The sequence below is a fragment of the Pelobates fuscus genome, chromosome 1 (genome assembly GCF_036172605.1).
Source record: "Pelobates fuscus isolate aPelFus1 chromosome 1, aPelFus1.pri, whole genome shotgun sequence".
In the NCBI taxonomy this organism is placed as follows: Eukaryota; Metazoa; Chordata; class Amphibia; order Anura; family Pelobatidae; genus Pelobates; species Pelobates fuscus.
Genome location: NC_086317.1, coordinates 410,229,837 through 410,257,293, shown reverse-complemented (window position 1 = coordinate 410,257,293; position 27,457 = coordinate 410,229,837). Strand labels below are relative to the sequence as shown.

The following is a 27,457-nucleotide window of genomic DNA, read 5'->3' as shown; positions in this document are numbered from 1 at the left end:
AAATAAATATTTCTGAAAATGCATGCGCACTCACGCAGTCAATATTATTCACTAAAATGAGGATTGCTGGAAATTCAAGGTGAATTTAAGTGAATTTCACATTTAAAGCCCAAGTCACTAAATTGGAAAGATTCTCCAAGCCAGCTATGTGTTTAGTACAAATACTTAATGGTTAAATTTTAAATTTACTTAGAATTCTCACTCAACAGAAAAACTCTGTTAATGGTGTCAGTGTTCGGCTGTTGAATGTATATATACCCGAAGTGAACTGGAACAGGGTTTTTATGACAGTTTAGTCTGTTTTATTAAAGAGAGTGATTGCTAGGGGGTGAATTAAGCTATTATGGGCTTGGTATAGGTGTTATCGCCAAAGTACATTTTTTCGATGAATGCTGGTTTGATATGGTCTGATGATCAAGCCAGTCAGCAATTTTTTAAAATTGTTAAGGATGTACATGCCCTCGATTGGGAAAGCCAGTGGAAACTAAATGACAGCCTGCTATCTGATATAGAGACCTACAAGGCAGTCACTAGAGGTCAATCTTTAGGATTTATCTGCGTCATATTTAAGGCATTTATTGAAGGGACATTAATTCTACATGTTCTGCGTGTTAAAGAAAAAGACGGGATTCCAATTTTCTCGTCCTCAGATGGGACTTCACAAACCGACTTATAAACACTACAGGGCTCAGGATGAGGGAGTCTTATGTGACATTAGGGAGAAGCGATCAGACCTTTACAAATAGTTTTCAGATTGCTAATTACTTTATTTGCACCTATTTTATGACATTCGGATAAACAAAAAAGTTTGCTAAACAGTGCTCTACCATTTCTGGTTCAAGTTTGCCTGTAAAAAAAAAAAAAAAAAGATATTTACGGTATTTTATAAAAAATTATACTTATTAAATGATACTATCTTTAAAAAATAAGATTACTATTTAAACATTAGTATTAGTGTGAGATAACGAGGTTGTAGGAGTACATTCTTTATAATGAATTTACAATATTTATTAGAACACACAATTCCTTCATTGTAAGGGTATTTTCAAATCCCATGTCCCATGTTATTCTCCATCTTCTGGGATACAGGTCATTTGAAGTCTACCAGTGTCCACCTAGTTCTGGTATTTCACACAGCTGTATAGCTCCTGCACTGTACAGACATCTTTCACATGGCTGAATAGATAATGGGGTGCTCACGCGATAGAATCCATTCTGTAGTAACCTGGGAAACACAACACATCAAGATAAGAAAGTTGAGAAATGTAATGTTTAACAGTGTGCTCTATTTATACCCTGTGTATACCTCTTGTCTTCTCCTTTCACTGAAATTTGCCTAGTGCTTGGGTATGAGGTTGGGAGAGCTATGTATCCCTCATTCAGTGCTAGTCTGATGGTTGTGAGGTACCTCTGAAGATACTCAGACTGCAAGTTGCTTTGGTAGCTCCTTGAGGAACTTGGTGGCACAGGGAAGGGATTCTAGATGTATAGTCCTGAACTCACTATATTCATGTTACAATAAGTATTAAAGATGCAAGGAAAGTAAAGAAACAATTACTTTAAGCTGAAATAAGTGACGAGGACTGTTAATAAAGGACCAGTGGTTGAACTAACAAACAGAGTGCCCATATGCAAGAATTTTCTGCCCCTCCTCCATGGAAATGGTGGCCAAAAGGTAGAGGTCCATACAACTTCGACAATGCTTTGCCAGCTGGGTATCTATCATTTGCCCATCTTTGCAGGGTTGTATTTAGCACTGAGTAGTGTTGTGTGTTTGCATATAAGCATATGTTGAATGACGTATGTGTGGTAATCTAGGGTTGTATTTGAATGCAGTTTTATGTTTTTATGTACTGTTGCCATTTGAAAACAGTGGTGTACTTGTGTGTAGTGTTTGTTTTTGAATGTAGGGGTGTATTTGTATGTAGTGCTGACATTTGAATTTGTGTGTAGTGTTGCGTTTGAATGCTGAGATGTATGTATATATACACACATACACTACCACATACACACTCACACACTGATATCAATGCACACAGAGATACACACACTGGCACACATGCAAATACACAGACACACTGATACACACTCTGATACAGATGCATATACACAGACACACCGATACACAGTGACACACATGCAGATACACAGACACACAGATAGAAACACTGACACATGCAGAGACACAGACACACAGATACACACAGTGACACACATTCCGATACAAAGACACATAGATACAAACGCTGGAACCAATATAGATAGACCTACACACAGATACAAACACTGAGATATATACAAGCATATCAACAGACACACAGAAACACATGAACCGCATACACACATGCTGGTCAAAATTTTAAATTGTTCTTTCCCTGTGGTGCAGTTGGATCTGCTGGGGCTGTTAGTAGTGGTGCAGTGGGATCTCCTAAGGCTGTTTAGAGTCAGAGGCTGGAGTCTCCCTCCTCTCTGCCTTCTCCTCTATTCCCCTCCCATGTGGCTCAGTCTCTGTTATCATCGAGATGGTAACAGACTCTCACTTCCTCCCAACGCTGTCAATATGAAAAAAGCCCAATAGGTGCTGCACTGAACAACCACGCCTTGGATGGCATAAGTCCATCGGGAGTTCCTAAGTGCATGGGCTACCAAGTGGGCCTCCCTCAGCAGATCGACCGCTGCATAGGACACACCTAAGTGATCTGCCTTGACATTGCCTCTCTAAACATTGGGGTTTGGGATTGTGACAGGCATTTTTGTTTTATTTCTGTACATTGGTGAGGAATTCTGAAGCCACAGCTGCCACCCAGAAGGGCTGGCTGTGTAAATTTAAACCTTATATATGTGTTTTAATCTGCCTTTTTATATTACATAACCTTTTTACAGTGCTGATCCGCACCCTACATGTGCCCTAATTTGGGTAAATAAATTTGTGGTGACTCATAAGAATACCATGATCTGTCTCATTAGATATTTTGCCTTTAAGCTGAAAGCTGCAAAGTGAATTGTTTGTTAGCATGGATGTTTGCCTGCTGGTGGCATACAAGCTTACACCACCGGCCCCTTGCAGAGGTACTAAACTCCAATGTTGTTAAAATGTATATTGCAATTTGTAAGTGTGCAAGTAAAAACTTTTGTTTTGTTCGAAACCAATTTAGGATAAAAAAAAGTTGATGTTGAAATAAGATTTTGGAAAAACATGTAACCAAGCACTTCCTGCTTCTTTCATTCAAGTTTGCTGTTATTTGCGGACTTTGTATAAGACCAGAGAGTATAAAGTATCTCTGAACTAGTGAATGTACTAGATCCATTGACAATTGCTCCCCACCAAGAGGTCATCGTCATTTATGTATAGCAGGCAACACGGGCTGAAAGAATGACCTTGTCTACTCTGTCCTCAAATACCTGAAGTCATGTTTGATTTATAAATCTGTCTGTCAGTGTCTCTGCATTGTTGTACATGCCTATGTGCAGGTGTATGTATGAATCTGGGTATAGGTATTTGTCATGGTATGCGTCTTTGTAAGTGTGTGTACTTTAGTATTTATGTGGATGTATGTTTCCACTTTTTAAAAGCTGGCTCAAAATCCAGCAGTACACCTCCCAAGTTAGGCTAGTGAGCTTAATAGCCAATCCAGAAAACAACATTGCCACACACACGTATATATTTATATAAAGTAGACTTCACAGGCTATTTACCAAAGGTTATTTTGACACTTTTTATGTAGACATTTCATCGCCAATCTATGCTAAATATCGTATTAAAATTGTGCTTTTTTTTTTTAGTTTTTCCTCTACAAAATGCCATATTGTGCTTAGCTATATATGCTGAATGCAACAATACCCCATAATATGCCTTTGCCACTATACTGTGCAGCTACATTGCAATATGCATTGTTATTTAAGTGTTTATGGATAGAATTTTTAAAGATGGACTTGATGGGCCTATGTCTCATTCTGGGGCATTTGATTGTTCAAATAACCCCACAAAGGCCTGTCATTTGGGAAAGTAGACACTCCAGGTTATCTGATATGACATATATTGTGCCTTAACGCTGCCATTTTATCCACCAGTATTTGTCAAAATTTGTGGTAAAAAATAATATTTTTTTGCGAGGGGGCAGGGCCTGTACCACATGGCGGCTGGATGCATTTTGGAAGCGGTCCTCACTCAAATCCTAAAAAATAGCCGAAATATTGACTCCCAGCACGCTGAACTGCCACAATCTGTGACCTGCCAGTAAACAGAACTGAAAGAGCTAACTCTGACTGCAAACACAGCGAACTTACCCTCTCATGCTCCTGAGGTTTAAGTGAGGCCTGGTGAATTCGCTGACTGGGAGAGGCGGCAGCTTTCCTAAGTCTCGTAAGGCTGCATCCTCATGAGCAACCTAGTTATGCAGGGTCCCTTTCTCGCCCCCTCTGGACCGGCGGGCGTTATCCCCACTGGATAGGCGCACATTCCTAGGCTGACTCCTGATGAACGTCACGATTTTAACCCTACATGCAGTGGTCCTAAAAAGATGGCTGACGCGCCTCACTCTTCAGAGAGTAAACCATTACGGACCCATGAAAATCATATTAGCTCAATAGAGCAACGGCTAGATGAGCTTTTCATGTGCTTCTGGGCAGTCCTGGAGAAGCTCTAAATGCCAAAGTCACATCGACCACAGGAGGAGGCTGAGAGGGACGGGGGCCGCAGGGAGCGGGCCCTTCTCGGGCACAGCTTTGGCCTCAACACACGTGTCTCCTACAGTTAGCCTACCAAGGCCGGAAAACCACACACCGCTAGCGGCGACAGAACACTGAGGCCTTCGGGTGCCCCCCTACAGCAAGAGCTTGGAATGCCACAGAGTCCGTAGCTCGGAGATGGTGGCCTCCGCACAGGCCTGGGGCTGGAGAGGGGACTTTCCTTGCCTGCAAAGCGCCTTTACCTTCAGTATCCTCCATGTATACCCTGCCTGCTTCCCTAGCCTGGGAATGGGCTGATTGTGGACATTTTAGCCTGTGTACTCCCACCAAATATTACATTGAGTTTCTAGTTGCCAACTTGCCCATCCTAGCTCTGACGAGCCCTTATTTAAACCAAGCATTTTTTGATGGTGTAGATCTGCCTATCTACTGTTACCAATCTGTTAGTGCAGAACCTCCTGTTCTCCTCCTTATCCTTTTTTATTAAGACCAGTACCCAGTGGCACTACAACTATTGTTTAATATGACAGTTAAGCATGTCTTCATTATTAGTTAGCCCTTTGTTTTAAATATTTTTATTGGTATCATGTCATAAGCGTGGGTTACCATTGCATTCAATCATTACGTTCGGTTGCCTGCGCAGAGGCATGTTTCTCTTTGCGTCAATCTGTATATGCAGTTGCCTGCGCAGAGGCGTTTACTCATTACATCCATCACAGCATACAGTTGCCTACGCAGAGGCTTTTTACTCATTACATCAAACACAACATTTAGTTGCCTGCGCTGAGGCTTCGTTTTCATAACTTTGTACATAACGCTTTGCTACCTGCACTGAGGCATGGTTCTCCTTACGTCTGGTGTAGCGTTTGGTTGCCCGCTCGGGGGCTGTTTTTGCATCTTTATCATCTGTCATAGTGTGTGTGTTGCCTTTAGTTTGGTTCGTGCGTGTGTGTAGTTCGATGAGTGTGGGCGTGTTCCTGTGTGTGTTTTGGGTTTTGTCGCGTGTTGTAGCGCTGTGTGTCGTATCTACAGAGGTGGCCGCCTGCCTTATGTGCGGTTGGAGCGTTTTGAAGGCAGTGTGTGGTTGTGTATTGTATGGGTGCGTGGTGTGAGCGGGGCTTGTTGCGGTCCTATGGGCAGCACTGTATCCAGTGTTCCAGGTGGGTTCATGCCCTTGGGTTGTCGCTATGTAGTTCCTCTGGTCTGGGCGTGTCTCATTCTTTGGTCATGTTGTCGCTTTTACCTAACTGGTTGTTCAGCTAATGCGCGGGTCAGGATTTAGTTTTTAATTTGATGTGTGGGATGGGGTGGTCGTTGTCGCGGCCCGTGTCTCCTGTGTTCGAGTCTGTGGTGTGGGAGCAATTATATTACTTTGTCACGTCTTGGTCATACCGTGTTTGTTCGTCGTAAGCTCTCGGAATGTACTCCGGTGTTTGTGTTGTGTGGGTTAGGTTTGTCATGCGTGTATCGTTTTGGCCTGTGGTTGGTTGTGGTCGCGGTGTGCTTCCCCTTCACTTCATATGGTGGTGTAACTTTCTCTCGTGTCCGAAGTCGAATTTTGAGTATGTTAGTGTGTGTGGATGTGTCATGGATGGGTGGGTGAGGGGAGGGTTGGTGGCCTGTTTTCTGTTTTCCAGTCCCCCGTCGCCGCCCCGTTCCGTTCAGCCCCCGGGCTCCCCGGACTCCCGCTCGAGCCCGTCTCCCTCTCCCTCTCGCTCGTTCCTCTCAGGGGTGTTTGCTGTGAGGCGGCTTTGGAAGGGGTCCGACGCGGTGTGGCGTAGCCAGTGAAACCAGCGTTGAGTGTAGCGATCTCTTTGTCGTGTGGTGTCGGCTTTCAGGTCCTCAAATTTTCGTGTCGCTTCCACCTCTTCTATCCAGCGACTCAGTGGGGGTGTAGTAGTTTGCTTCCAGTAGATGGGGATGGTCGCTTTGGCTGCATTGAGTAGTCTGGGAATAATGGATCTGATGTATGTCTGTGTCGGCATGGTGGTTTTGTGTAGAAGGAAGGCGGCTGGGGTCTCAGGCAGTAATTCATCCGTTACTTCATGTATAGTTTTCCGGACCGTCTCCCAGTATGGGCGGATCTTGGGGCATGTCCACCAGATGTGTGTGAACGTCCCCACTGCCCCCTCGCATCTCCAGCAGGTGTCTGGTATCTCCAAGTTTCTTGCATGGAGCGTTGTTGGTGTCAAGTACCACCTGGTGAAGAGTTTGTAGGAGTTCTCCTGTAGGCGTGCTGAGCCTGGCGTTTTCTGTATCAAGGTGATGAGGGTGTTCCATTCCGCCTCTGTCATGGGTTCTTCTAGTTCCTCCTCCCACTGTCTGATGCACGGGGGTGCTAGTATATATCTGCTCGTGATTAGGAGCGTATAGATTTGTGATATGGCGCGCGGCGGCTCTTTGTCTTGCATGTTAGGTCTCTCAGGAGAGATGGTTTTTGAGGGATGGATCGGGCGTATCGTGTCATTTGTGCCCTCTGGAGTGTGTGCGCAAATGTATGCGGTCTATCCGGGAATAGTTCGTTCAGCGGTCGGATGTCGAAGGGGTTCCGAAGGACATCCTTCATGCGGATGATTGGCTTGTGCCCTATTGGGTATGGGGTTGGGCCCATGTCCCCTGCCGGGAAATCTGGGTTGCCTTTCAAGGGGAGGAGTGGGCCTGGGTCCATCGTTAGGTATTGCCTTGTGCCTTGTCCGTGCCAGACTCGCATGGTGGCCGCCACAAATGGGTTGTTGATGTGTTTATGTTTGTATGCTTCTTTCGGGATCCAAGGTAGTGTTCTGAGGTCGCAGTTGGTCGTGTCTGACTCTAGTTGGGTCCATGGTTTCGTGCCGCTGGCCACCGTCCAACTGATGATTCTCGTGAGGTGTGCCGCGTGATAGTACTTTTCAAAGTCTGGCAGTGCCAGTCCCCCGCAGAGTTTGGGGAGGATTAGTTGGGCGTGCGCTACCCGGGGAGACTTGCCCTTCCATATGAATTTATGGACTTCCGTTTTCAGAGTCTTGAAGAAGGTTGGTGGGGCTGTTATCGGGACTGTTTGAAATATGAATAGTAGTTTGGGAAGCAGCGTCATTTTGACCGCATTTACCCTTCCTAGCCATGATATGTAGTAGGAGTTCCATTTGTGCAGTTCCTCCGTTGCCTTTTTTAGCATGGGGAGGTAATTGTGTGTGTATAGGTCTGCTGGGTTGGGCGTGAGCCAGACCCCCAGGTATCTCATCCGGTGGTCACACCAGCGATATGGGTGTTGTCTCCGGATCGTGGCACTCAGTGCGTGGTTGATGTTTAAATTTAAGATCTCCGACTTTGAGTAGTTGATTTGGAGGTTCGATAGTCAGCCGTATTGTTCAAAATCCCCCTGTATGGCCCGGAGGGAGGTCTCCGGGTTCGTGACCACGAACAGGAGGTCGTCCGCGTAGGCCAGGATTTTATGGTGCGAGTGTCCAATCCTCATTCCTTGTATATCTGTGTTCTGTCGGATCCTATTGAGGAAGGGCTCCAGTGTCATTGCAAACAATAAGGGCGAGAGTGGGCAGCCTTGCCTGGTCCCGTTGAGGTTGTGGAACGGGTCTGATAATGCGCCATTTATCCTGATCCTTGCCGTCGGGTGAGTGTAGAGTGCCGTCACCCAGGTGAGGTATCTTGCCCCTATGCCGAATTGTCGTAGGGTGGCGAACATCATGTCCCAGTCTACCCTGTCGAACGCTTTTTCCGCGTCAGTTGACAGGAGTAGCACTGGCGTCCGTTGTGTTTTGACGTGGGCTATGATGTTCAGGGCTCTGATGGTGTTGTCCCGTACTTCTCTACCTGGGATGAAACCCGTTTGGTCTGGGTGGATTGATTCGGGGAGCAGTGGCGCCAGCCGGGTTGCGAGGATACTAGCGAGAAGCTTAAGGTCCGTGTTAAGTACTGATATCGGGTGGTAACTGGGGCACAGTGTTGGGTCCTTCCCCTCTTTCGGGAGCAGGGTAATGTTGGCCGAAGTGAATTGGGCCGTCGGTAAGGCCCCATCTTGGATGGAATTTAGTGCCTTCACGAGCTTCGGTGTCGTGTCTAGTGTAAATGTTTTGTAATACTGGAGGGGGAGGCCATCTGGTCCTGGTGCTCTGCCGGTTTTCGCTCTCTTGATGGCATACGCTATGTCTTCTGGCGTAATGGGTGCTTCCAGCGCTTCTCGTGCTGCGTCGCCTATGTCAGGCACGTTTGCGGAGTTCAAGTAGTCTCGAATGTTTTCAGTTATGCTCGCCCGCGAAGTTCCTGGGGCAGTTCGGCGGAGGTTATACAGGTTCTGGTAGTATGCTCGGAACGCTGTGGATATGTGGTCTGGTCGGTGTCTGAGTTGCTGTCTTGTGTCCTTGATTTTCGGAATGTAGAGTTGGGTTTTGCGGTGTTTGAGGAGGTTCGCTAGTAGCCTCCCGCACTTGTCTCCGTGTTCGTGTATCATGTGTTTGTAGTGTTGGTATGAGCGTTGTATCGAACGGTTGAGGTGTGTGGTGAGTTGGTCTCGTTTTGGCCACCAGGTCCCTGTACGTTGTCGCGTCCAGAGTGCGTTTGTGTCTAGCTTCTAGGGTTGCTATGTCTTGGCTGAGGTCGAGGATCTCTTGTGTCGCTGCCTTCTTGCGGGATGCGCTGAGTGCGATGATCTGGCCGCGTATCACTGTTTTGTGTGCCTCCCAACATGTCAGCGGCGTCACGTCGTCTGTCTCGTTTACCTCAAAGTATGTCCGTATGGAGTTGCCGATTTTATCTACCACCGTCTTGTCTGATAGAAGTGATTCATTCAGCCGCCACGACATTTGTCTGGGTCTGAACAGTGGTGACTGCAGCCGTAAGCGGATCGGGCAATGGTCTGACCATGTCATCGGCAAGATCTCTGCGCTGGTGAGTAAGGTCAAGTTTCGGTGCGGCGTGAGGAAGTAGTCGAGCCTGGTGTAAGTTGAGTGGGTCCTTGAGTAGAAGGTGTAATCGCGGGTCGTAGGGTGCATAGCCCGCCAGCAGTCTGCTAATTGGTGGTGGTGGAGGAGGCGCAGTGTGTTCGCGTACTTGTTGTGCGGGGTTGCGTTCTGTGGGGATGAGGAGTCTTGGTCCGGGTGTAGCGCCAGGTTCAGGTCTCCTCCGATTATTAGAGTGCCTTCTGTGAATTTCATCAAGGTGTTCAGCGTGCGTCCTAGGAATTGGTGTTGTTTTGTGTTCGGGGCATACACGTTGGCGAATGTGTATGTTTGATCTAGGATTGTGCCTTTGGTGAATATGTATCTACCTTGGTTGCAGCTGATGGTGGCTTTCTCAGTGTAGGGGACAAGTCTGGAGAAGAGAATGCCTACTCCCCGCGTGCGCTTGTCGCACCTGGAAGTTGCGGTCTTTCAGGGCCGGTGCTCTGCCCTCTTGAAAGTGGGTCTCCTGCAGGAAGGCTACCGACGCCTTGTAGTGTTTCAAGTCTCGTAGTAGTCTCGTCCGTTTCTCCCTGATGTTCAGTCCGTGTACGTTGTACGAGACGATGTTCAGGTCCTCCCACGCGAATCCGCTCGGTCCCGGGGCCCGCATCACGTGGACGGCCACGGGGGACTGGTGGGTATGGCAGGGGGTGGGGAAGGGAGGTGGTGGGAGTGTTGGGCTTGCACGTGTCTGTGTGGGGTGCGTTGTGTAGTTGTGTTTGTGTGTGTGTTATTTACCTGCCCTGTGTGTGTGTGCACTGCCTATGGAGGTCAGTGTCTATATAGGGTAATGGACAGTTATCCCGTTGGTTCGACTGTGTGTCCGGCCTGTTGGAGGGACCGTGTCGACTCTGGGGTGTGCGCGTCCCCTTCCACTAAGGGGGCCGTGTGTCCTATTCCTATGGGGGTGTCGGGCAATGTGTCGCCCAGCTGGGTCTGTATAGGTGTTAGAGTTCCGGTGTTGGGTTTGGAGTGTGGTTTCCCGTCTCATCGGTGGCTGTGAGGTCGTGCATCCGCTCATTCTCTCTCTGCAGTATGTAAGTGGGTCGTTTGGTGTGTTCCGTGCACGTTGGTGCTTTTGTGTAGATGCCCTATGGCACTCTGGCGTGTTGGTCGTTCTGTCTGTCTCATTGTGTGCGCGGCTCTACTGGGGGGACCTAGATGTTATGGGCCTTGTGGTAGTTTGGGGGTGTTGGTCGTGTGCCTCGGTGGTTTGGTATGTCCCTTTGGTTCGATGGGGACTCGGGTTGGTTAGTCACGGGGGGCCGTATCTGGGGTACCATTGCTCTTGCTGGTTAGCGTCTCTGTTACTGGTGGTCTAGGGTCGCGGTGGGGCAGTTTGTACCTCCGTTGTGGTTCAGTGTGCCTCTGTGTCATATCGCTTGGGAGGCTTGTGTATCGAGCGGGTGCGCGTGTCAGTCTATGGAGTAAGCTGGTGCCGTGGCTGGGTGTGTTGCGCCGCTTAGTGCGCGTGTCTGGTGTAGTGCGTGTTCAGCATCCTATACTTTTGACATAGTGTATACACCAGGTTCAAGATACATCTTCCAGTCGGCATTACGTCTGGTTAGTTCTCGCTTCCCTCCAGCTGCACGTGCTGCCTGAGGTTCTCTATTTCCCCCTCGCCTGCCCTGTTCAAGCTGTTCATGGGTGTCCTGGGGTGGACATTTAAATTGTTATGTTCCCCTCCCTCCCCCCTCCCCCCCCTTTCCCTCCCCTTTGTCACCTACGTCCCTGTCGTCCCAATCATTATCTATACTTTAAAATATTTTTATTTATTTATTTATTTTGTATTTTTTTTTTGTTTTTTTGTTTTTTGTTTTTTTGCTATTAGTTAATGCAATTATTCCCTCCCCACTCCCTCCCCTTCACCCCCTTCCCTCCCCCCTTCCTTCAGTGTGTGTTCTGCCGTCAGTTTTCTCATTTAGTGCTTACTCAGCTCATGCCCTTCCCACCCTGCCCCCATCCCCTTTCACCCCCTCCTGTGGTGTGGCTTGGCTTGTGTGTGGATTCCTGCGACCATACATATTGCTGTGTGGTTTCTTAGAAATTGGGTACCATGTGCGAGTCTGCCGTCAACCGTTCTGGCCCTGTGGCCTGGCCCATTCACTTGTCCCCCTCCCCAAGCGTCCAGTTCCCCCCCTTCTGGCACTTGGTTGCGTGTGGAGCAGTGCGTTAGTCCCCTCGGACCCCCCGTTAACCCCTCTCCCACCCCAAACCTTCCCGCTTTTTTCTATGTGTCATTATTGTTACTCACAGTTCGGTGCGTTCTCGCTGTAGCCCTTGGGTCCCCCCAGGCTGTTTGATGGGTAGTTTACCGCTCACGCCTTGCTTGGCCTTGGTTCCAGTCACGTCGGCGTTGGTGCTGGGGCCCTTGAGGGTTTTGGTCCAGTCTGCGTTGTTGCTGCGGTCCTGCTGGTTGCTGGAGGAACGATCTTGTGAGCCAGTCGGGTACTTGTATTGGCGGGAGGCCTAGGGTGCGCAGGAAGCTTGGGACTTCTTCCGGTTTCCTCAATGTTAGCTGATCTGGGCCCTGTCTTGCTGTCAAGGAGAACGGGTAGCCCCAGCGGTATGGGATCCCTGCTTGTTGTAGGGCAGAGGTCACCGGGCGTAGGGCTCTTCTTGCTTGTAGTGTATATCGGGACAAATCTTGGTAGATGGATATATTTTGCCCCTCTAGGCGTATGGTGCCCATGCGGCGGGCCGTGCGCAATATCTCCTCCTTTAGCTGGTAGTTATCCAGGCAGCATATGATATCCCTGGGTTGGTCTTCTGGGGCTGGCAGGGGTCTCAGAGCTCTGTGTGCCCTAACTAGGCCTATTCTGGGTATTTGTTGACCCCCCAGTACCTGTGTAAATATTTGCCGCAGCATGTCGGGGATGTTTTCAGACGGGCCTCCCTCTCTCACCCCGCGGACACGTAGGTTCAGCCTGCGGCCGCGGTTGTCCAGGTCATCTATCCACGTGGTGAGGTATGCCATATCAGCTTCTTGGCTGGTGACCGCTGTGGTGGTGTGTTCCAGGTCAGTCCTGAGGGCGTTGGACTCTGCCTCTGTCACAGACATGCGTGCCTCCATTTTTGCCATGTCCACACGGAGCTGGGCCACCTCCTCGCGTACCACGCGGCCCAGGCGGTCAGAGAGGTCCTCGAAGTCTGCCTTTGTGAGGAGGTTAGGCAGTATCTCCCTCCATCCATCCTCCGGCGGCATCTGAGGCTCTGATGCAAAGGAGGGTGCTGGTGAGTGCCTGGCCGGGGTGGATGGAGTGGAGTCCGGTGCTGAACAAATGAGCAGCTTTGTTACAGTTTAAGACATAGTTATAGGATATGGTATCATTGCACATTTATAGTCGGGCTAGACAGTTGTAACGATGCATCTTGTACTAATAACCATAAACTTAATGAGACTCTTGTCTGGCAGCACACTGCTTCTCCTCTTCTCCTTTCTGCTAATAACTCTCGCGAGACCCGGTTGCCATGGCAACGCTCCGCGGGTCTTGTGAGAGTTATTGGAGGAGAGAAGAGAAGAAGCAGTGTGCTGCCTGGGCCCCCTCTGCGGTAACAGGGAGCCGGGGGGGGCCCCCACCGGACCAGCAGGGATGGAATCCCCCCCCTCCCTGGACAAAGGTAAGCAGGGAGGGGGGAGAAACAATTTAATTAATTTTTTTTTTTTTTTAAATGTGAAAATGCCCCTTCCTCCGTCTCCCCCTCCTCCTCCCCTCCAGATTGCACATTTACACACACACCCACACACACACACACACACGCACTACATACACTGACACAACATACACCCACACTACATACACTGACACAACACACACACTACATACACTGACACAAAACACACTCTGGGTATTATCACCTATCGTATGGAGAAGTGGCTCGGTCTTAGGTGCATTAGGGAAGGGTCTAGAGTAGTATACCAGCTCTTTGTACTGTGGAACTTCTACATGCAAATTGGGCACGTGTAAGCTAGCGATTCTGGAGCGTGTGAGTGGCCGCCTAAAGCAACCTATTTTTCTAAAGATAGCTGTTAAGTCTCGCTCTGCAGGTTAGATCTGCCCTAAATGGGAGCTCCAGTGTGGGTAGTACCCCGGTACCATGGGGCAGTAGGGGAGTATATTGTCAGATTGGGTTTTAAATGCCGAAGCCAGCAGATCTTGTATAACTTGTGTCAGACACACACAGGAGGAAAACTGCCTTAGTGTCATGGAGTAGGGATGTAAATAAACATGAACCAAATATAAGCATTAACGTTAAAACATAAAATTGAAAAGGGTGCTGGTGTGCTGGTCTTGGGATTCCCGGTTTCAAGTTGTGGAGCCTCTCTCAACTCGTGTTGCGGAAATGTTGGAGCTTCTGGTGTCACTGGGCTGGGAACTTGGTAAGTCCGATCTGGAACTTGTGCTAGAAAGTCCCAGTGTTGTTAGCAAGGCAGTGCTTTCATTGGGGTCAGAGATTTTTTATGTTTTTCCATCGGTCGTAACCCACAATGAGGTGGCTGGTGATGTGCTGCATACTCTTGCGCCATAGTAGTGAGGCTCTGCTGAGGTCCTGAAAGAAGGTGATTTGGCACGTTTCAAACTTGTACGGAGTCTGCCCCTTAATTGCTGCCATTAGGGTTATCTTGTCAGATGGTGTTTGGCATCGTAGGATAATGTCACGTGGCACTAAGTTAGGGTCTTGCGTTGATTTTGCAATTCGGTATACCCCATCAAATGAAGTATTTGGCTTGTTTTGTGGGTAGGAGTGAGGATACCAGGCGCCTTATAAAGTGTGGGAGTTCTTCTAGGGGCACGGTCTCTGACACCTCCCTGATTTTAATATTTTTCCTCCTAACTCTGTTGTCTAGTATGGTGACTTGCCAGGTGAGGTTGGCATGCAATGTTTTCAGTTGTGTCATTCAGTGCTTCCACATCTTGCTTTAGGTCCTGTACCTCTACTTCTGTGGCTTGGGTGCGGACTGTCACAGCTTGCACCTCATTGGTGAAGGCCTTTAAGTCTGCTTCCCACATTCGTCTGAGATTTTGTTGAAGCCCAGTAAGCATAACCTGGATGTCCTGTTCAGTGGCAGGGACCGTTTCTCCAGCAGCTTGTGGGGTTTCCCGATCAGTTGTAGTGGTAGCTCTGCTCTTTATTCAGTCACCGTCAATGGATTGCATGGGTGAGGCCTCTGGAGGGGCCATGTTCAAGCTCAGTATGGGAGGCTGAAACATGAGGCCTATGTCGCGCTGCGGTTTGGGTACATGGGCAGCGTTTTTTGAGACCATCGTCCCATCTCCGTAGGGATAAAGGGGTCTCTCTTTGTGGAGTGAGTGTTTTAGCCGTATGCCACTCTGGCAAGGTTGACTCTTGGGGTCGTCCGCCCACGTGGTAGGCCTTAAAGCCTTTGCAGCGGTATTTCTTGACTGGGGAAAGAAAGAAAGGCATCTGCTGGATCGGCAGTATGCACCCAGTATGTGCTGACTTGATTGTCAGCAGATGGTTAGGAGATCAGTCGATTTTAAGTTGCTGGGCATTTTGTATATTTAATATGTGCCACTATGATCAGAGCCCCCAAATTATGTTCAGCTCACGTTTCTGAGTAAAACCATACCCCGGTGTTTGCCTTTAGAATTATTTTTTTAAGCTACAGTACCATTTTGGAGACCTGGCCATTTCAGTTTTTACAGTAGAATTTTGAGACATGGATTTGATCGGCCTATCTCTCATTTTGGTGGATTGCACAGCTTGACTAAGGTACACATTTCAGGGTATCTCACATGGCATATATTGTGCCTTAACCTGCTGTCATTTTTTTTCCAATGTATGTCAAAGATTGTGGTGAAAAACAAATTGCAGTTTTTTTATATTTTGCGTGCTACAGCAGGATAACAATTAAAATGTTGCTCAGCCTTGTCGTCTAAGTACAGCAAATACCACCGTGTGTACCTTTGTCAGGTATATTTGAATGTTAAAGTGTCAAATTTGAGAAAGTTACGTTTTTTTTTTTTATCAAACTTTGAATTTTGATGCTCCATGTCCATGTCCCATTTTGGAGCAGTAGTAATTTAAACTACTCCACGAAGGCCTACAATTTCTTAAAGGAGATACCCCAGGATACATGTGGATACATGTGGACCACACACCAACTGAATATTTTTCCAAAGTTGATGCTTTGCCTGTGTCTCATTTTAGAGCACTTTATTATTATTATTTTTATAACACTTTTTACTTTGCAGGGAGACAAAGTAACACATCGATCCATGTGGCACTTTCTACTTTACAACTCACAACAAGGTGGAGGGAGGTGGATCAGATGTCCAGGCAGCACTCGACTGGCTGTCAATGTAATCACATGGTCTGGGACATCGGGATTTGCTGCTGGTCTGCCTCAGACAACAAGGCAACCAACAACAGCATAACCCCACGATTTGCTCAACCGCTGCGATCTGGTATCAATTTTAGCACCTAACGGAAATTTTCCATCATGCGTCCTTAAGAGTAGGACTCACATGATGGTTAATTTTCATCCTGCGTTGCGAATGTGGTTAATTTGTGTAAAGTGAAAAACAAAACAAAAAGTATTAATAGAATCTGATTTATTATATCACTAGTGGTTAAGCAATAGGTTGACAATGATGAATCCAACCAAGAATACATGCTACACCCTTTTAAATTACACTAAAATTACAATCATGTCAAGGATGTAAACCTGTGATAAGTTAAATCAATACCATATATAATAAATAGCATGCACATCACTTCGGGTAAGACGGAGAACAGCGTGTATTAAAAATGCCATATGTAAATGGTTACTATCCACAATATCATAATCTCCAATTTAATAAATTGCCCCCCCCCCAATTTAACACACTGCCCCCTCCCAACACACTAATAAACTGTCCACTCCCCCCTAAATAAATACATTGCCCTCTCCCCAATTGTCACATATTTAATTTAACTGCCCCCTCTCCCACCACTCTCATATACTGCCTCCCCCTCCCACCACTCTAATACACTGCCCCACTCCCTCTCCCAATTTAATACACGGCCCCCTCCCTCCAATTAATACACTGCCCCCCCACCCCAAATTTAGCACACTACACTGGAAGGTTCTCTAAGCCCCTCTTCCCCTACCTTAAGATGAGCCGCCCGTCCTCCAGTTCCATTCCTACTCTACTCTGCACAAGCAGGCCAGATGCTGCTCTGGCACTGCGAGCAGGAAGGAAGTTGGAGTGGCTGGCCTGCGGCAGTATGCGATCGGACGTGGGACAGAAGACAAGAATCAGACAGGAAGTATCTTTCCTGTCTTGCAGCTGGTTTCAGCCACAGCACAAAGTGCCCCCAGGGCAGGTGGACTGCAAATATATCCATTGTGGGCTGCATGTGGGCCGCATGTTTGACACGCTTGCTTTAACCTCTTCCCGACCTTAGACGTATCGGGTACGTCTGACAAAAAAAACGGTCCTTAAGGACCGCGGACGTACCTGATATGTCTGCGGCGAATTAGAGCACTGGAAGGGATCATGATTGATTCCAGCCACACTAACGGTATTGCAGCGATGTCCCCCCTCACTGCTGGACCACGGCATCGGAATCCATCAGCCATCAGGGGTCAATGCACTCAGTGAAGATTTTTTTTTTTCAATGTAATTAACCCCTTCCCTCCCTCTCCCTGCATATGTATATGTACTTATCCGATTGCCGCCATTGCCCCACCGGCAATCGGTCTTCTTATTCTATGGGGGGAGTGTCTGACAGCCCAGACAGTCCCCTCTGCAAATTAGAACCCCCAGGGGCCATGTGACCGCTCTAAAAGAGCGGTCACATGGCCTAAACTGACAGACAGTCCCCTTCAAAAAATAAAGTTAATAAATAAAAAAAAAATAATATACATATATATATATATATATATATATATATATATGTATATGAATTTTGTATGTTGTGTGTGTGTGTATATATATATATATATATATATATATATCTTATATATAACGTCATACTAAGTGTATGTTTTTATTAATATATACATATATTATTAAAAATACACTTAGAGTAAAATTACACACGTATATATATATATATATATATATAATATATAATAACTATATATATTATTATAAAAAATAAATAATAATTAAAAATAAATTTAAAAATGTAAAAATTATTAAAATTTTTTTAAAAAAAACTTATAGCTAACACACTATATTTAACCATGTAACTTTCCAAGATACCCTAAAACCTGTACATGGGGGTACTGTTTTACTCTGTAAACTTAGCTTAACACAAATAGTGTTTCAAAACAGTAAAACATATCACAGCGATTATATTGTCATGTAAAGTGAAGTTTTTTGCATTTTTCACACACAAATGCAGTTTTACTGATGATATCAGCGAAGACACCCGAGTATAACAGTACCCCCCATCTACAGGTTTTATAGTGTTTTTGAAATTTACAGGGTCAAATATAAGGCCGTTTTTTTCACATTGAAATTTGCCAGATTGGTTATGCTGCCTTTGAGAGCGTATGGTAGCCCAGGAATGAGAATTACCCCCAAGATGGCATACCATTTGCAAAAGAAGACAACCCAAGGTATTGCAAATGGGGTATGTTCAGTCTTTTTTAATAGCCACTTAGTGACAAACACTTACCAAAATTAGCGTTCATAATTGTTTTTTTGCATTTTTAACACACAAACAAATATAAATGCTAACTTTGGCCAGTGTTTGTGACTAGGTGGTTACTAAAAAAAGTCTGGAAATATCCCATATTAAATACCCTGGGTTGTCTACTTTTCAAAAATATATGGTTTGATGTGCGTAAATTACATTGGCCGGCTTCAAAAATGTTCCAAATAGGACATGGGTGCATGATGACCAGCTGTGAAAATTCCAAGTTGGAAAACTGTAATGCGCACCCTTCAAAAAAGGTATTTTAGCCCCCAGAGAACCCGACACACCTATACATGGGTGGTATCACTGTACTCAGGAGATGTTGCTGAACACATATTTGGGTGTTCTTTGGTAGTAACCCTTAGTTCTCAGTACATGTATTCTTAAATTGCTATGTGTGTAGAAAAAAAATCACCATTATTATTTAATTTTTTTAATTTGGCATAGGTTGGTGGTAAAATGGTTGCATGAAAAAAGTCAAAATACCCCAAGTTTAATACCTTAGGTTGTCTTCTTTTAAAAATATATATAAAAATATATATATATGTGAAGGGTTATTCATAGATTCCTGACATATCATTGTTACAATGTAACTTGCGTTCATTTTGAAAATAAAATGGTTTGGAAATAGCAAAGTGCTACTTGTACTTTTAGCCCTATAACTTTCCCAAAAAAAGCTAAGAACATGTTAACATTGGGTATTTCTAAACTCAGGACAAAATTTAGAAACTATTTAGCATGGGTGTTTTTTGCTGGTTGTAGATGCGTAACAGATTTTGGGGGTCAACTTTCGAAAAAGTGTGTTTTTTTTATTTATTTATCATGTTTTATATTTTTTTATGGTAAATTAAATGATATGATGAAAATAATCGTATCTTTAGAAAGAACATTTAATGGCGAGAAAAACAGTATATAATACGTGTGGGTACAATAAATGAGTAAGAGGAAAATTAAAGCTAAACACAAACACTGCAGAAATGTAAAAATTTAAAAACAACCAAAAAATAATCCTTAAACAACAAAACCTTTAACTAATCTTTGTATGGAGGGTGTGTCTATAGAAAATTCTAAAACACATTACACCCTATGATGTAAAGTTTCAGTACCTAAGGATTAGCTATAACTATTGTATACATAATAGGGATCTCCCAGTAATACATTTCTGTAGGAATAATCAGTGGCTCTCGAATCTCAAAAGACAATAACTCTGTAACGCATGTCAGCCTATTTACTGGAGATCCGTCATTCTTCCATATTTACAAGTTTAGATCTGACACTCAACTCATTGTAATTAAGGAAACATGTATTGCACTTCCATATCAGACATCAGAAAGATGGTTTAGTCAAACCAAAAATAATCAGTGCATTCTAGATTGTTTTCTTTTTGGCTACCAAAAACCTTCTATGCCATTTAGGAGTGAAATCACTTTGTTTATGCAGCCCTAGTTACAGATTCCTGCATGTGACTCACACAGCTTTCATACATACTTCCTGTGACAAGATCCAATGTTTAAACTTCCTGTATTGCACAGTCTGTTTAATGTATAATTTCTTATCTCGTGCTCTGCAAATAGCCTGCTAGACCTGCAGGATCCTCCTGTGTATGATTAAAGTTCAATTTACAGAGCAGGAGATACAACGTCTAGAATAAGTTAATGCAGGCTATGTCAGTCACAGCCAGGGGAGGTGTGACTTGGGCTGCATGAACAGAAACAAAATGATTTACCTCCTAAATGGCAGATAATTGAGCCCGCAGGGGCATAATCTATGCACCCAAACTGTTTTATGAAGCTAAAGTTGTTTTGATGTCTAGAGTATCCCTTTAATCCCAACAAATCCCAACACATTTTAGTTGCCTCGTGCAATCCAAATTCCAAAGTGCTCTAGGTTTGTCCTTGCTCATGCTGTGCTGAGTAACCTTATGGCAGTATGGCAGTAAGGTATATACATCAAAGCTGATACAAACCTTTATCCTACGGGTCCCCACAGCTCACATGCCTGGCCCATTTCCATACTAACCAGTAACTAATAGAGGGAAAAAGATAATTTTTTTTTTTTTAAATCCTTTTTTCCCCCTCTTTTGGTTACTTACCACTTGGGCTGTGAATGAAATCAACATTTAGTGGCTGTCCTCTAACCATTAATCAGCTTTTTTATTATCAATAATCTTTTGCTCCACATGTGGAAGTTTGAATCACAGAACACACGAACATGTTTGTTCTTTTGTGCAAGTAGTTTGTTTGGTTATACCTTAATATATCGCTTAATGGTTAAGGAATTTAAACAACACGCAGATTGGCCGAAACGCAGACAACTTGCAGTTCGGCAGAGACCAAATGCACAAGAGTCTATTAAACAAGGGCACAACAATAGTGACAAACTGAATCTCTGCATCTGTGCATACAGAAAAGAAAGAGCAAGTTTAACAATTGATTGAATGTGTGCATGTTTATAAACACTCACACACATGGGCAAGGAGGCTTAAAGATCCAGATCCTCAATGGGCACAGTTACAATATTTGCACTTTAAGATATTTTGTTTGGTTTCTGCATGCTCCATATCTACATCTATACAGGGACGTTTTAGCCGCGAGGCAAACAAGGCATTTGCCTTGGGCGGCATTTTTCAGGGGGCGGCACAAAACCACCTGTGTGGCTTTCTATTTTCTGTGTATGTACTAGGTTTCCATATATTAGTGCTTTTCCAAGCACTGTTAAGCAGGCTTGAATTTACTGTTTGCAAGTTGTATGTCTCACTCACAACTGCTCGTGGTCTGGGGCTACTGCTGGTTGTGCATTAATGCTCGGTGCTTGTAATAGGGATCTCACAACGTCCACAATTCTCAGCGACAGGACAGTAATTTGCTACATCAGTATCCATCCTGTAGTGCAGGCTTCCCCAAACTCCGGCCCTCCAGATGTTGCTGAACTACAACTCCCATGATTCTATGAATGATATAGATAGGCTAAGAATCATGGGAGTTGTAGTTCAGCGACATCTGGAGGAAGCCTGCTGTAGTGGGTGTGGAGCGCAAGCAAGAAGATGTAGGTAATCATGGGGAATAAAAAAAATTGCCTGCTTTATCAGCCTGCTTTACCTAATTTATCAGCCTGCAGAGTGAGATAAGTGTCTCATTCAAAGCTAAAACTTTTGTATGTGATTAATGTGCCTTTTAAGGGATCACTTCACACCCCCTAAAGCACTCTTACTAGCTGAAGTAATTTAGGGATTAACACTGTGTCTCCTCTTTCAGCACTTCCCACAGAGAAGCAGAGCATATATTTTTAATTACAATGTTTTTAAAATGAAAATGCCACTCACTTTTTTGTAAGTAAATGTGATCTTCAACTTCCAATCTATGCCTCTGGCATTGGTTGAACAGTTTGAAATCAATTCCCGCTGCTTCAGATGGGTAGGCAAAAAACCTGTCGGGAATTCGAGATGGTACCTCCATGGCGAATCCCAAGTTATAGAGAATGATCTCTGCATCTTCTTGATACAATGTTAGAACATCGGAGATACTACAAAAAGAGAGACAGGGTAAGAAGTGATTAGGAATGTCTTGCAAATCGGCTGCAAAAAAATAAATAAATAAATAAAGTCATCAATGACAAAAAGTCTTAATCCATGCTATATCCCATTCCTTCCTGATACACTTTTACTTCTGATGTAAGGTTCTTCTTATCTTTCTGTTGGCTGATGTGCATGACAGGGCCATTCAGTGGCATTGCAAGGGGTGGGCTTCATGGGCTGGGGTGCTGCATGTGTATAATTTAATCATATTATGATGGGGCCGGGCACCTACTTTCTTACCGCAGGTCCGCTGCTCTACTTTCAGCATACAACAAAGAGATAGTCTTGGAAGGTGCTTTCTACCCTCAGAGGACATCCAGTGCTCCTCACAGGTTTTATCAGTCACCAGGTAAGTATCTGTCTACCTTCACATGCATAAAGCGATGCCGAAGGCACATTTTCTGATTTATTTGGTTATGTCATTGCTTATTGGTGGTTGCTGCTGCCACTGCTCTCTAAATTAAATCTCAGAAATAGGATAGGGACATGACTCCCTCCCAGCTGCCACTGTCTACAGACCGTGCTGTCAGGAAAAAAACAGTGTAGCTCATTTGGTAAATAAAGATGGCCTCGGGTTCTTCTTATATCCCACAGAGCCCCTCTTAATTATTGTTTCTCTACCACCACAGACTTATCATGTGTCCCACAGGACTTTGTCCCTTGTCCCCGAGTCACTTGTGCTCTCCAGGGCTTTCTTACAGTCCTCTAAACCAGGAGTTCCCAACCCAGTCCTCAAGTACACCCTAACAGTCCACGATTTAGGGATTACCCTGTTGTGTCTAAAGTGTTTTTTTTTTTTTTTTGTCATGCCTTAACTATGGTATCCTCTTACTTCCTGGTTCCACGGAGCTTAGCCACACCCCTTTATGAGACGGTCTCCTTATTTAATCCGATCGCACCAGCTGATCGACGCTGGATTATTGAACTACGTTCCGTACTCACGAACCGGCTACAACATCGTTGTGAAAGCCCTCTGTTACCGGACCGGACTGGAAGACTTCAAGTTCCCTTCACCTCTCCTCATCCACGACTAAAGCTGAACTCTCTCCATTCAGGATAACCGCCTCTGAGGAGATCTCGGGAACCAGTGTTCTATGTGCCGGAAGCTAAGTAAAACCTCTGTGATAAGCGTTGCATCTCAAAGCTGTTATTTCCTGTCTCCAAAGTCCTTCGATAAAACAAACCAATTACAGCTAACTTCAACTCATACTTTATATCAGTTAGCTGCATCTGTCTTGCTTCAGTTAAAGCCTATGGAACAGCTATTGTAACTTCTTATCACCTAATTCATTAACACTACTAAGAGACTCTTTCTGATTCAGTGTCTGCTAATTACTACCGTTTACTACTTAAAGCTACAGTGCCTGTAATTGTGGACTTCAGTTATCGTTTACTACTTAAAGCTACAGTGCCTGTAATTGTGGACTTCAGTTATCGTTTACTAATTAAAGCTACAGTGCCTGTAATTGTGGACTTCAGTTATCGTTTACTACTTAAAGCTACAGTGCCTGTAATTGTGGACTTCAGTTATCGTTTACTAATTAAAGCTACAGTGCCTGTAATTGTGGACTTCAGTTATCGTTTACTACTTAAAGCTACAGTGCCTGTAATTGTGGACTTCAGTTATCGTTTACTAATTAAAGCTACAGTACCTGTAAATTGGATTTAAAGTCAATACCTTTTACTTTTTATAATAAATATTCAAACTATAAGAAATCTGCAGTTGTGTTCCTTCATAAAAAATGTTTAGACGTGACAGAATAATCCAGCCCTTGTAATGGATCCAGCAGATTTCGATTCTACGATAACTACGCTGCATCAAAGAGTTGATACACTAGCCCAAGGTGTGCAAGACCTGCAAGTTACTAACGAAAGAATTCTCACTTATGTCAGAGCTTTACAAACTCATACTCCTCATACTATTCTGCACTCGGCTAGCGATCCTGCTGTATGTAACCCTGAAAAGTTCTCTGGAGATCGTTCTAAATACAGGGAGTTCCTTAACTCTTGCAAATTATTAATTGCTTTGAAACCTAGATCTTATCCTACAGAAAGAACTAAGGTTTGTTCGGTTATTTCCTTTCTAAGAGGTGAACCTATGTCATGGGCCCATTCCTTTCTGGAAAACGATGACCCCATCTTAGACTCACTGGATGAATTTTTTGAAGCCATTTCTCTTCTCTATGAAGATCCTAACAAACAAGCAACAGCTGATTTAACAATCAGAACTCTACAGCAAAGACATAGACCCGTTGAAGATTACATTGCTGAATTTAAAAGATGGGCAGTAGAAACGCAATGGAATGACATCACATTGCGCAACCAATTTCGAATTGGTTTATCTGAAGCTGTAAAAGATGAACTATCTAGAACAGAACTCCCTACTACTTTGAACGCTCTAATTCACTTATCAATCAGCATTGACAGAAGATTAAGAGAAAGAAAGGCCGAAAAAGCCCTCTTACATTCTAAAGACCGCAAACCTTTCACTCCCTCAAAAGCTCCTGAAAAGACTTCCTTACCAAGCGAACCTATGGAAATAGGGGTAATAAGAAGTCCTCTCACTCCTGAAGAGAAGAACCGAAGACGTCAATTAAACCTATGCATGTATTGTGCTTCTCAAGATCATTTGGTTCCTGATTGTCCCTTATTGAAATGGACAAAGGCCGGTAGGCAAGCCTATACCTCTGCGATCTTCAGTGCACTCCCTTCTACACCAACCACTCAGTTCACTCCTATATCTCTCATACTACAGTGGGATAAGGTGAGAATTATGACTGAAGCTATCATCGATTCTGGTGCAAATGGAGTATTCATCGATTCAACCTTTGTAACAAAGAATAAAATTCCTTGTGTTCGAAAAAACACTTCTGTTCCTATTAAAGTGATTGACGGCTCCCTTATCTCCTCGGGACCGATTCTTCATGAAACCATCCCTCTAAAGGTAACCACCAATCATATTCATACTGAATTTCTAGTATTTGATGTTATTCCATCACCTCTCTATTCCGTTATAATAGGGATCAACTGGTTAAGGAACCACAACCCTCAAATTTCTTGGTCTCCCTTCTCTCTCACCTTTAACTCCCATTATTGTAAAGAAACATGTTTACAACAAATTCCCATTCTTCAGATCTCCAAAGAACCAACTATACCTTCTTGTTATTCAGACTTTTCAGACGTATTCAGTAAAAAAGAAGCTGAAACGCTCCCACCTCATCGTTCCTACGATTGTCCTATAGACCTCATACCTGGTGCCCCAGTACCTTTTGGGCACATCTACCCTCTCTCTGAGGCTGAATTGCAAATTCTCAAAGAATATCTGGATGAAAACCTACGGAAAGGGTTCATTAGACCCTCTAGTTCACCTGCAGCCTCAAGTATGTTTTTTGTGAGAAACAAAGACCAGACTATACGTCCTATCATTGATTACAGAGCTTTAAACAAAATAACAGTTAAAAATCGTTATCCTCTTCCCCTCATCAATGACCTTGTTGAACGATTAAAAACTGCTACCATCTACACTAAGCTTGACCTTCGCGGGGCATATAACCTCATCAGGATAAAAGCTAATGATGAATGGAAAACTGCTTTCCGAACAAGATATGGCCTCTTCGAATATCTGGTGATGCCTTTTGGCCTCTGCAACGCCCCTGCAACTTTTCAACATTTCATAAATGATATCTTTAGAGACCTATTGGACGTCTGTGTTATCATTTATTTAGATGATATTCTCATATACTCCAACACTCCTTATGAACATAGAAAACATGTCAGATGGGTGTTATCCAGACTCAGAACTCACAAACTATTCGCTAAACCCGAAAAATGTATTTTTCACGTCAAAGAAATAACCTTCTTAGGTTATGTTATTTCCCCTCATTCAATAAGTATGGATAATTCAAAAGTCGATTGTATCATCAACTGGCCTGTTCCCTCTACAGTAAAAGAATTACAGCGATTTCTAGGGTTCGCCAACTTCTACAGAAAATTTATTAAAAACTACTCTGAGATAGCTCACCCACTCAATCAACTTAACAATAAAAAACATCCCTTCAATTGGAACGAGAAGGCTCAAACTGCCTTCAATGAATTAAAGAGAAAGTTTACAACAGCTCCTGTTCTTCAACTTCCAAATCCTTCATATCTTTATGTCCTTGAAACGGATGCTTCGGAAATTGCAATTGGAGCTGTCCTTTCTCAACATAAAACTCCTCAGGAACCTCTTCATCCTGTCGCCTTCTTCTCACGATCATTATCTCCTGCCGAAAAGAATTATCCTATAGGGGAAAAATAATTATTAAGTATCAAAGTGGCTTTAGAAACCTGGAGACACCTTCTTGAAGGTGCTCAGAACTCTTTAATCGTATATACTGACCATAAAAATCTCGAATATCTTCACTCCAATAAAACACTGTCTGCCCGACAAGTAAGATGGAATCTCTTTTTTTCTCGGTTCAACTTCCAAATCGCCTTTAGACCTGGGTCTAGAAACAAAAAGGCAGATGCCCTTTCCAGGATCTACAAAGACACTATATTTGAACCTCCTCCGCCTACAGTCATTGGAATTTTATCTTCTCTTATTGACGACATTAAAGATCTCAGTGAAGATGCTCTTGAACTTCCTAAATCAATTAAATTATCCAAGAAAAACGGTCTCTACTATTTCAAAGACCGGATTTACGTACCTCCCTCTTTCAGAATTAAAGTACTCGAATTTATTCATGATTCTCCTCTGGCAGGTCATCCAGGTATAAAAAAGACCCTTGAATTGTCTAAAAGATACTATTGGTGGCCTCGTCAAGACCAAACTATTGAATCTTATGTCAAATCTTGTTCTATATGCCAAAGATCCAAACATGTCCATCATCAACCATTCGGTCAATTATTGAATTTACCGATTCCTGAACGACCTTGGCAATCCATTTCTATGGACTTCTTGGTGGAACTACCTCCTTCTCATCATCATACCACCATTTTAGTGGTAGTAGACCGCTTCACGAAAATGTCTCATTTTATTCCTTTAAAGAAGTTACCCTCATCCTCTGAACTTTCAAAAATATTCCTTGACAACATAGTTAAACTTCATGGACTGCCAGACGAAATCATTTCAGACCGAGGAACTCAATTTACCTCCAAATTCTGGAATGCATTATGTGCTACTCTTCATATCCAACGTAAACTATCATCTGCATATCATCCTCAAACAGATGGACAAACTGAAAGAGTCAACCAATGCTTAGAGCAATATCTACGATTTTATTGCTCTCACTTACAAGACGATTGGATAACATGGTTACCCATGGCAGAATTCGCATACAATAACTCTTTTCATACCAGCAGCAAAATGACTCCATTTCTATCCAATTATGGATTTCATCCCTCCTCATTTCCTGCTCAGACAGTTTCTTCATCTAACCTCTCCGATTCTAATCAAATCTCTCATATGTCCTCTTTATTCAAGAAATTGCATGAAAATCTAGAATTGGCCTCCTCCAATCAAAAGAAGTTTTTCGACACAAAAAGACAACCGTCACCCTCTTATGAAATCGGTGATCTTGTCTGGCTTTCCTCAAGGAACATCTCTACAAACCGTCCATCAAAG

At 44.1% G+C, this 27,457-nt stretch overlaps 1 protein-coding gene across 1 annotated transcript in view; it reads right to left on the bottom strand.

Annotated features, from left to right (window-relative positions):
- Positions 1-1,075: 1,075 nt before the first annotated feature.
- The window catches only part of TESPA1 (thymocyte expressed, positive selection associated 1), a 56,978-nt gene continuing 30,596 nt past the window's right edge, over positions 1,076-27,457 (bottom strand). The window contains exons 7-8 of the mRNA XM_063444797.1: positions 21,601-21,800; positions 1,076-1,225 (exon numbers count right to left, since the gene is read on the bottom strand). Coding sequence (XP_063300867.1) covers positions 1,197-1,225; positions 21,601-21,800 — 229 coding nt within the window. The 3' untranslated portion in view covers positions 1,076-1,196. The remainder of the gene's footprint in view (positions 1,226-21,600; positions 21,801-27,457) is intronic.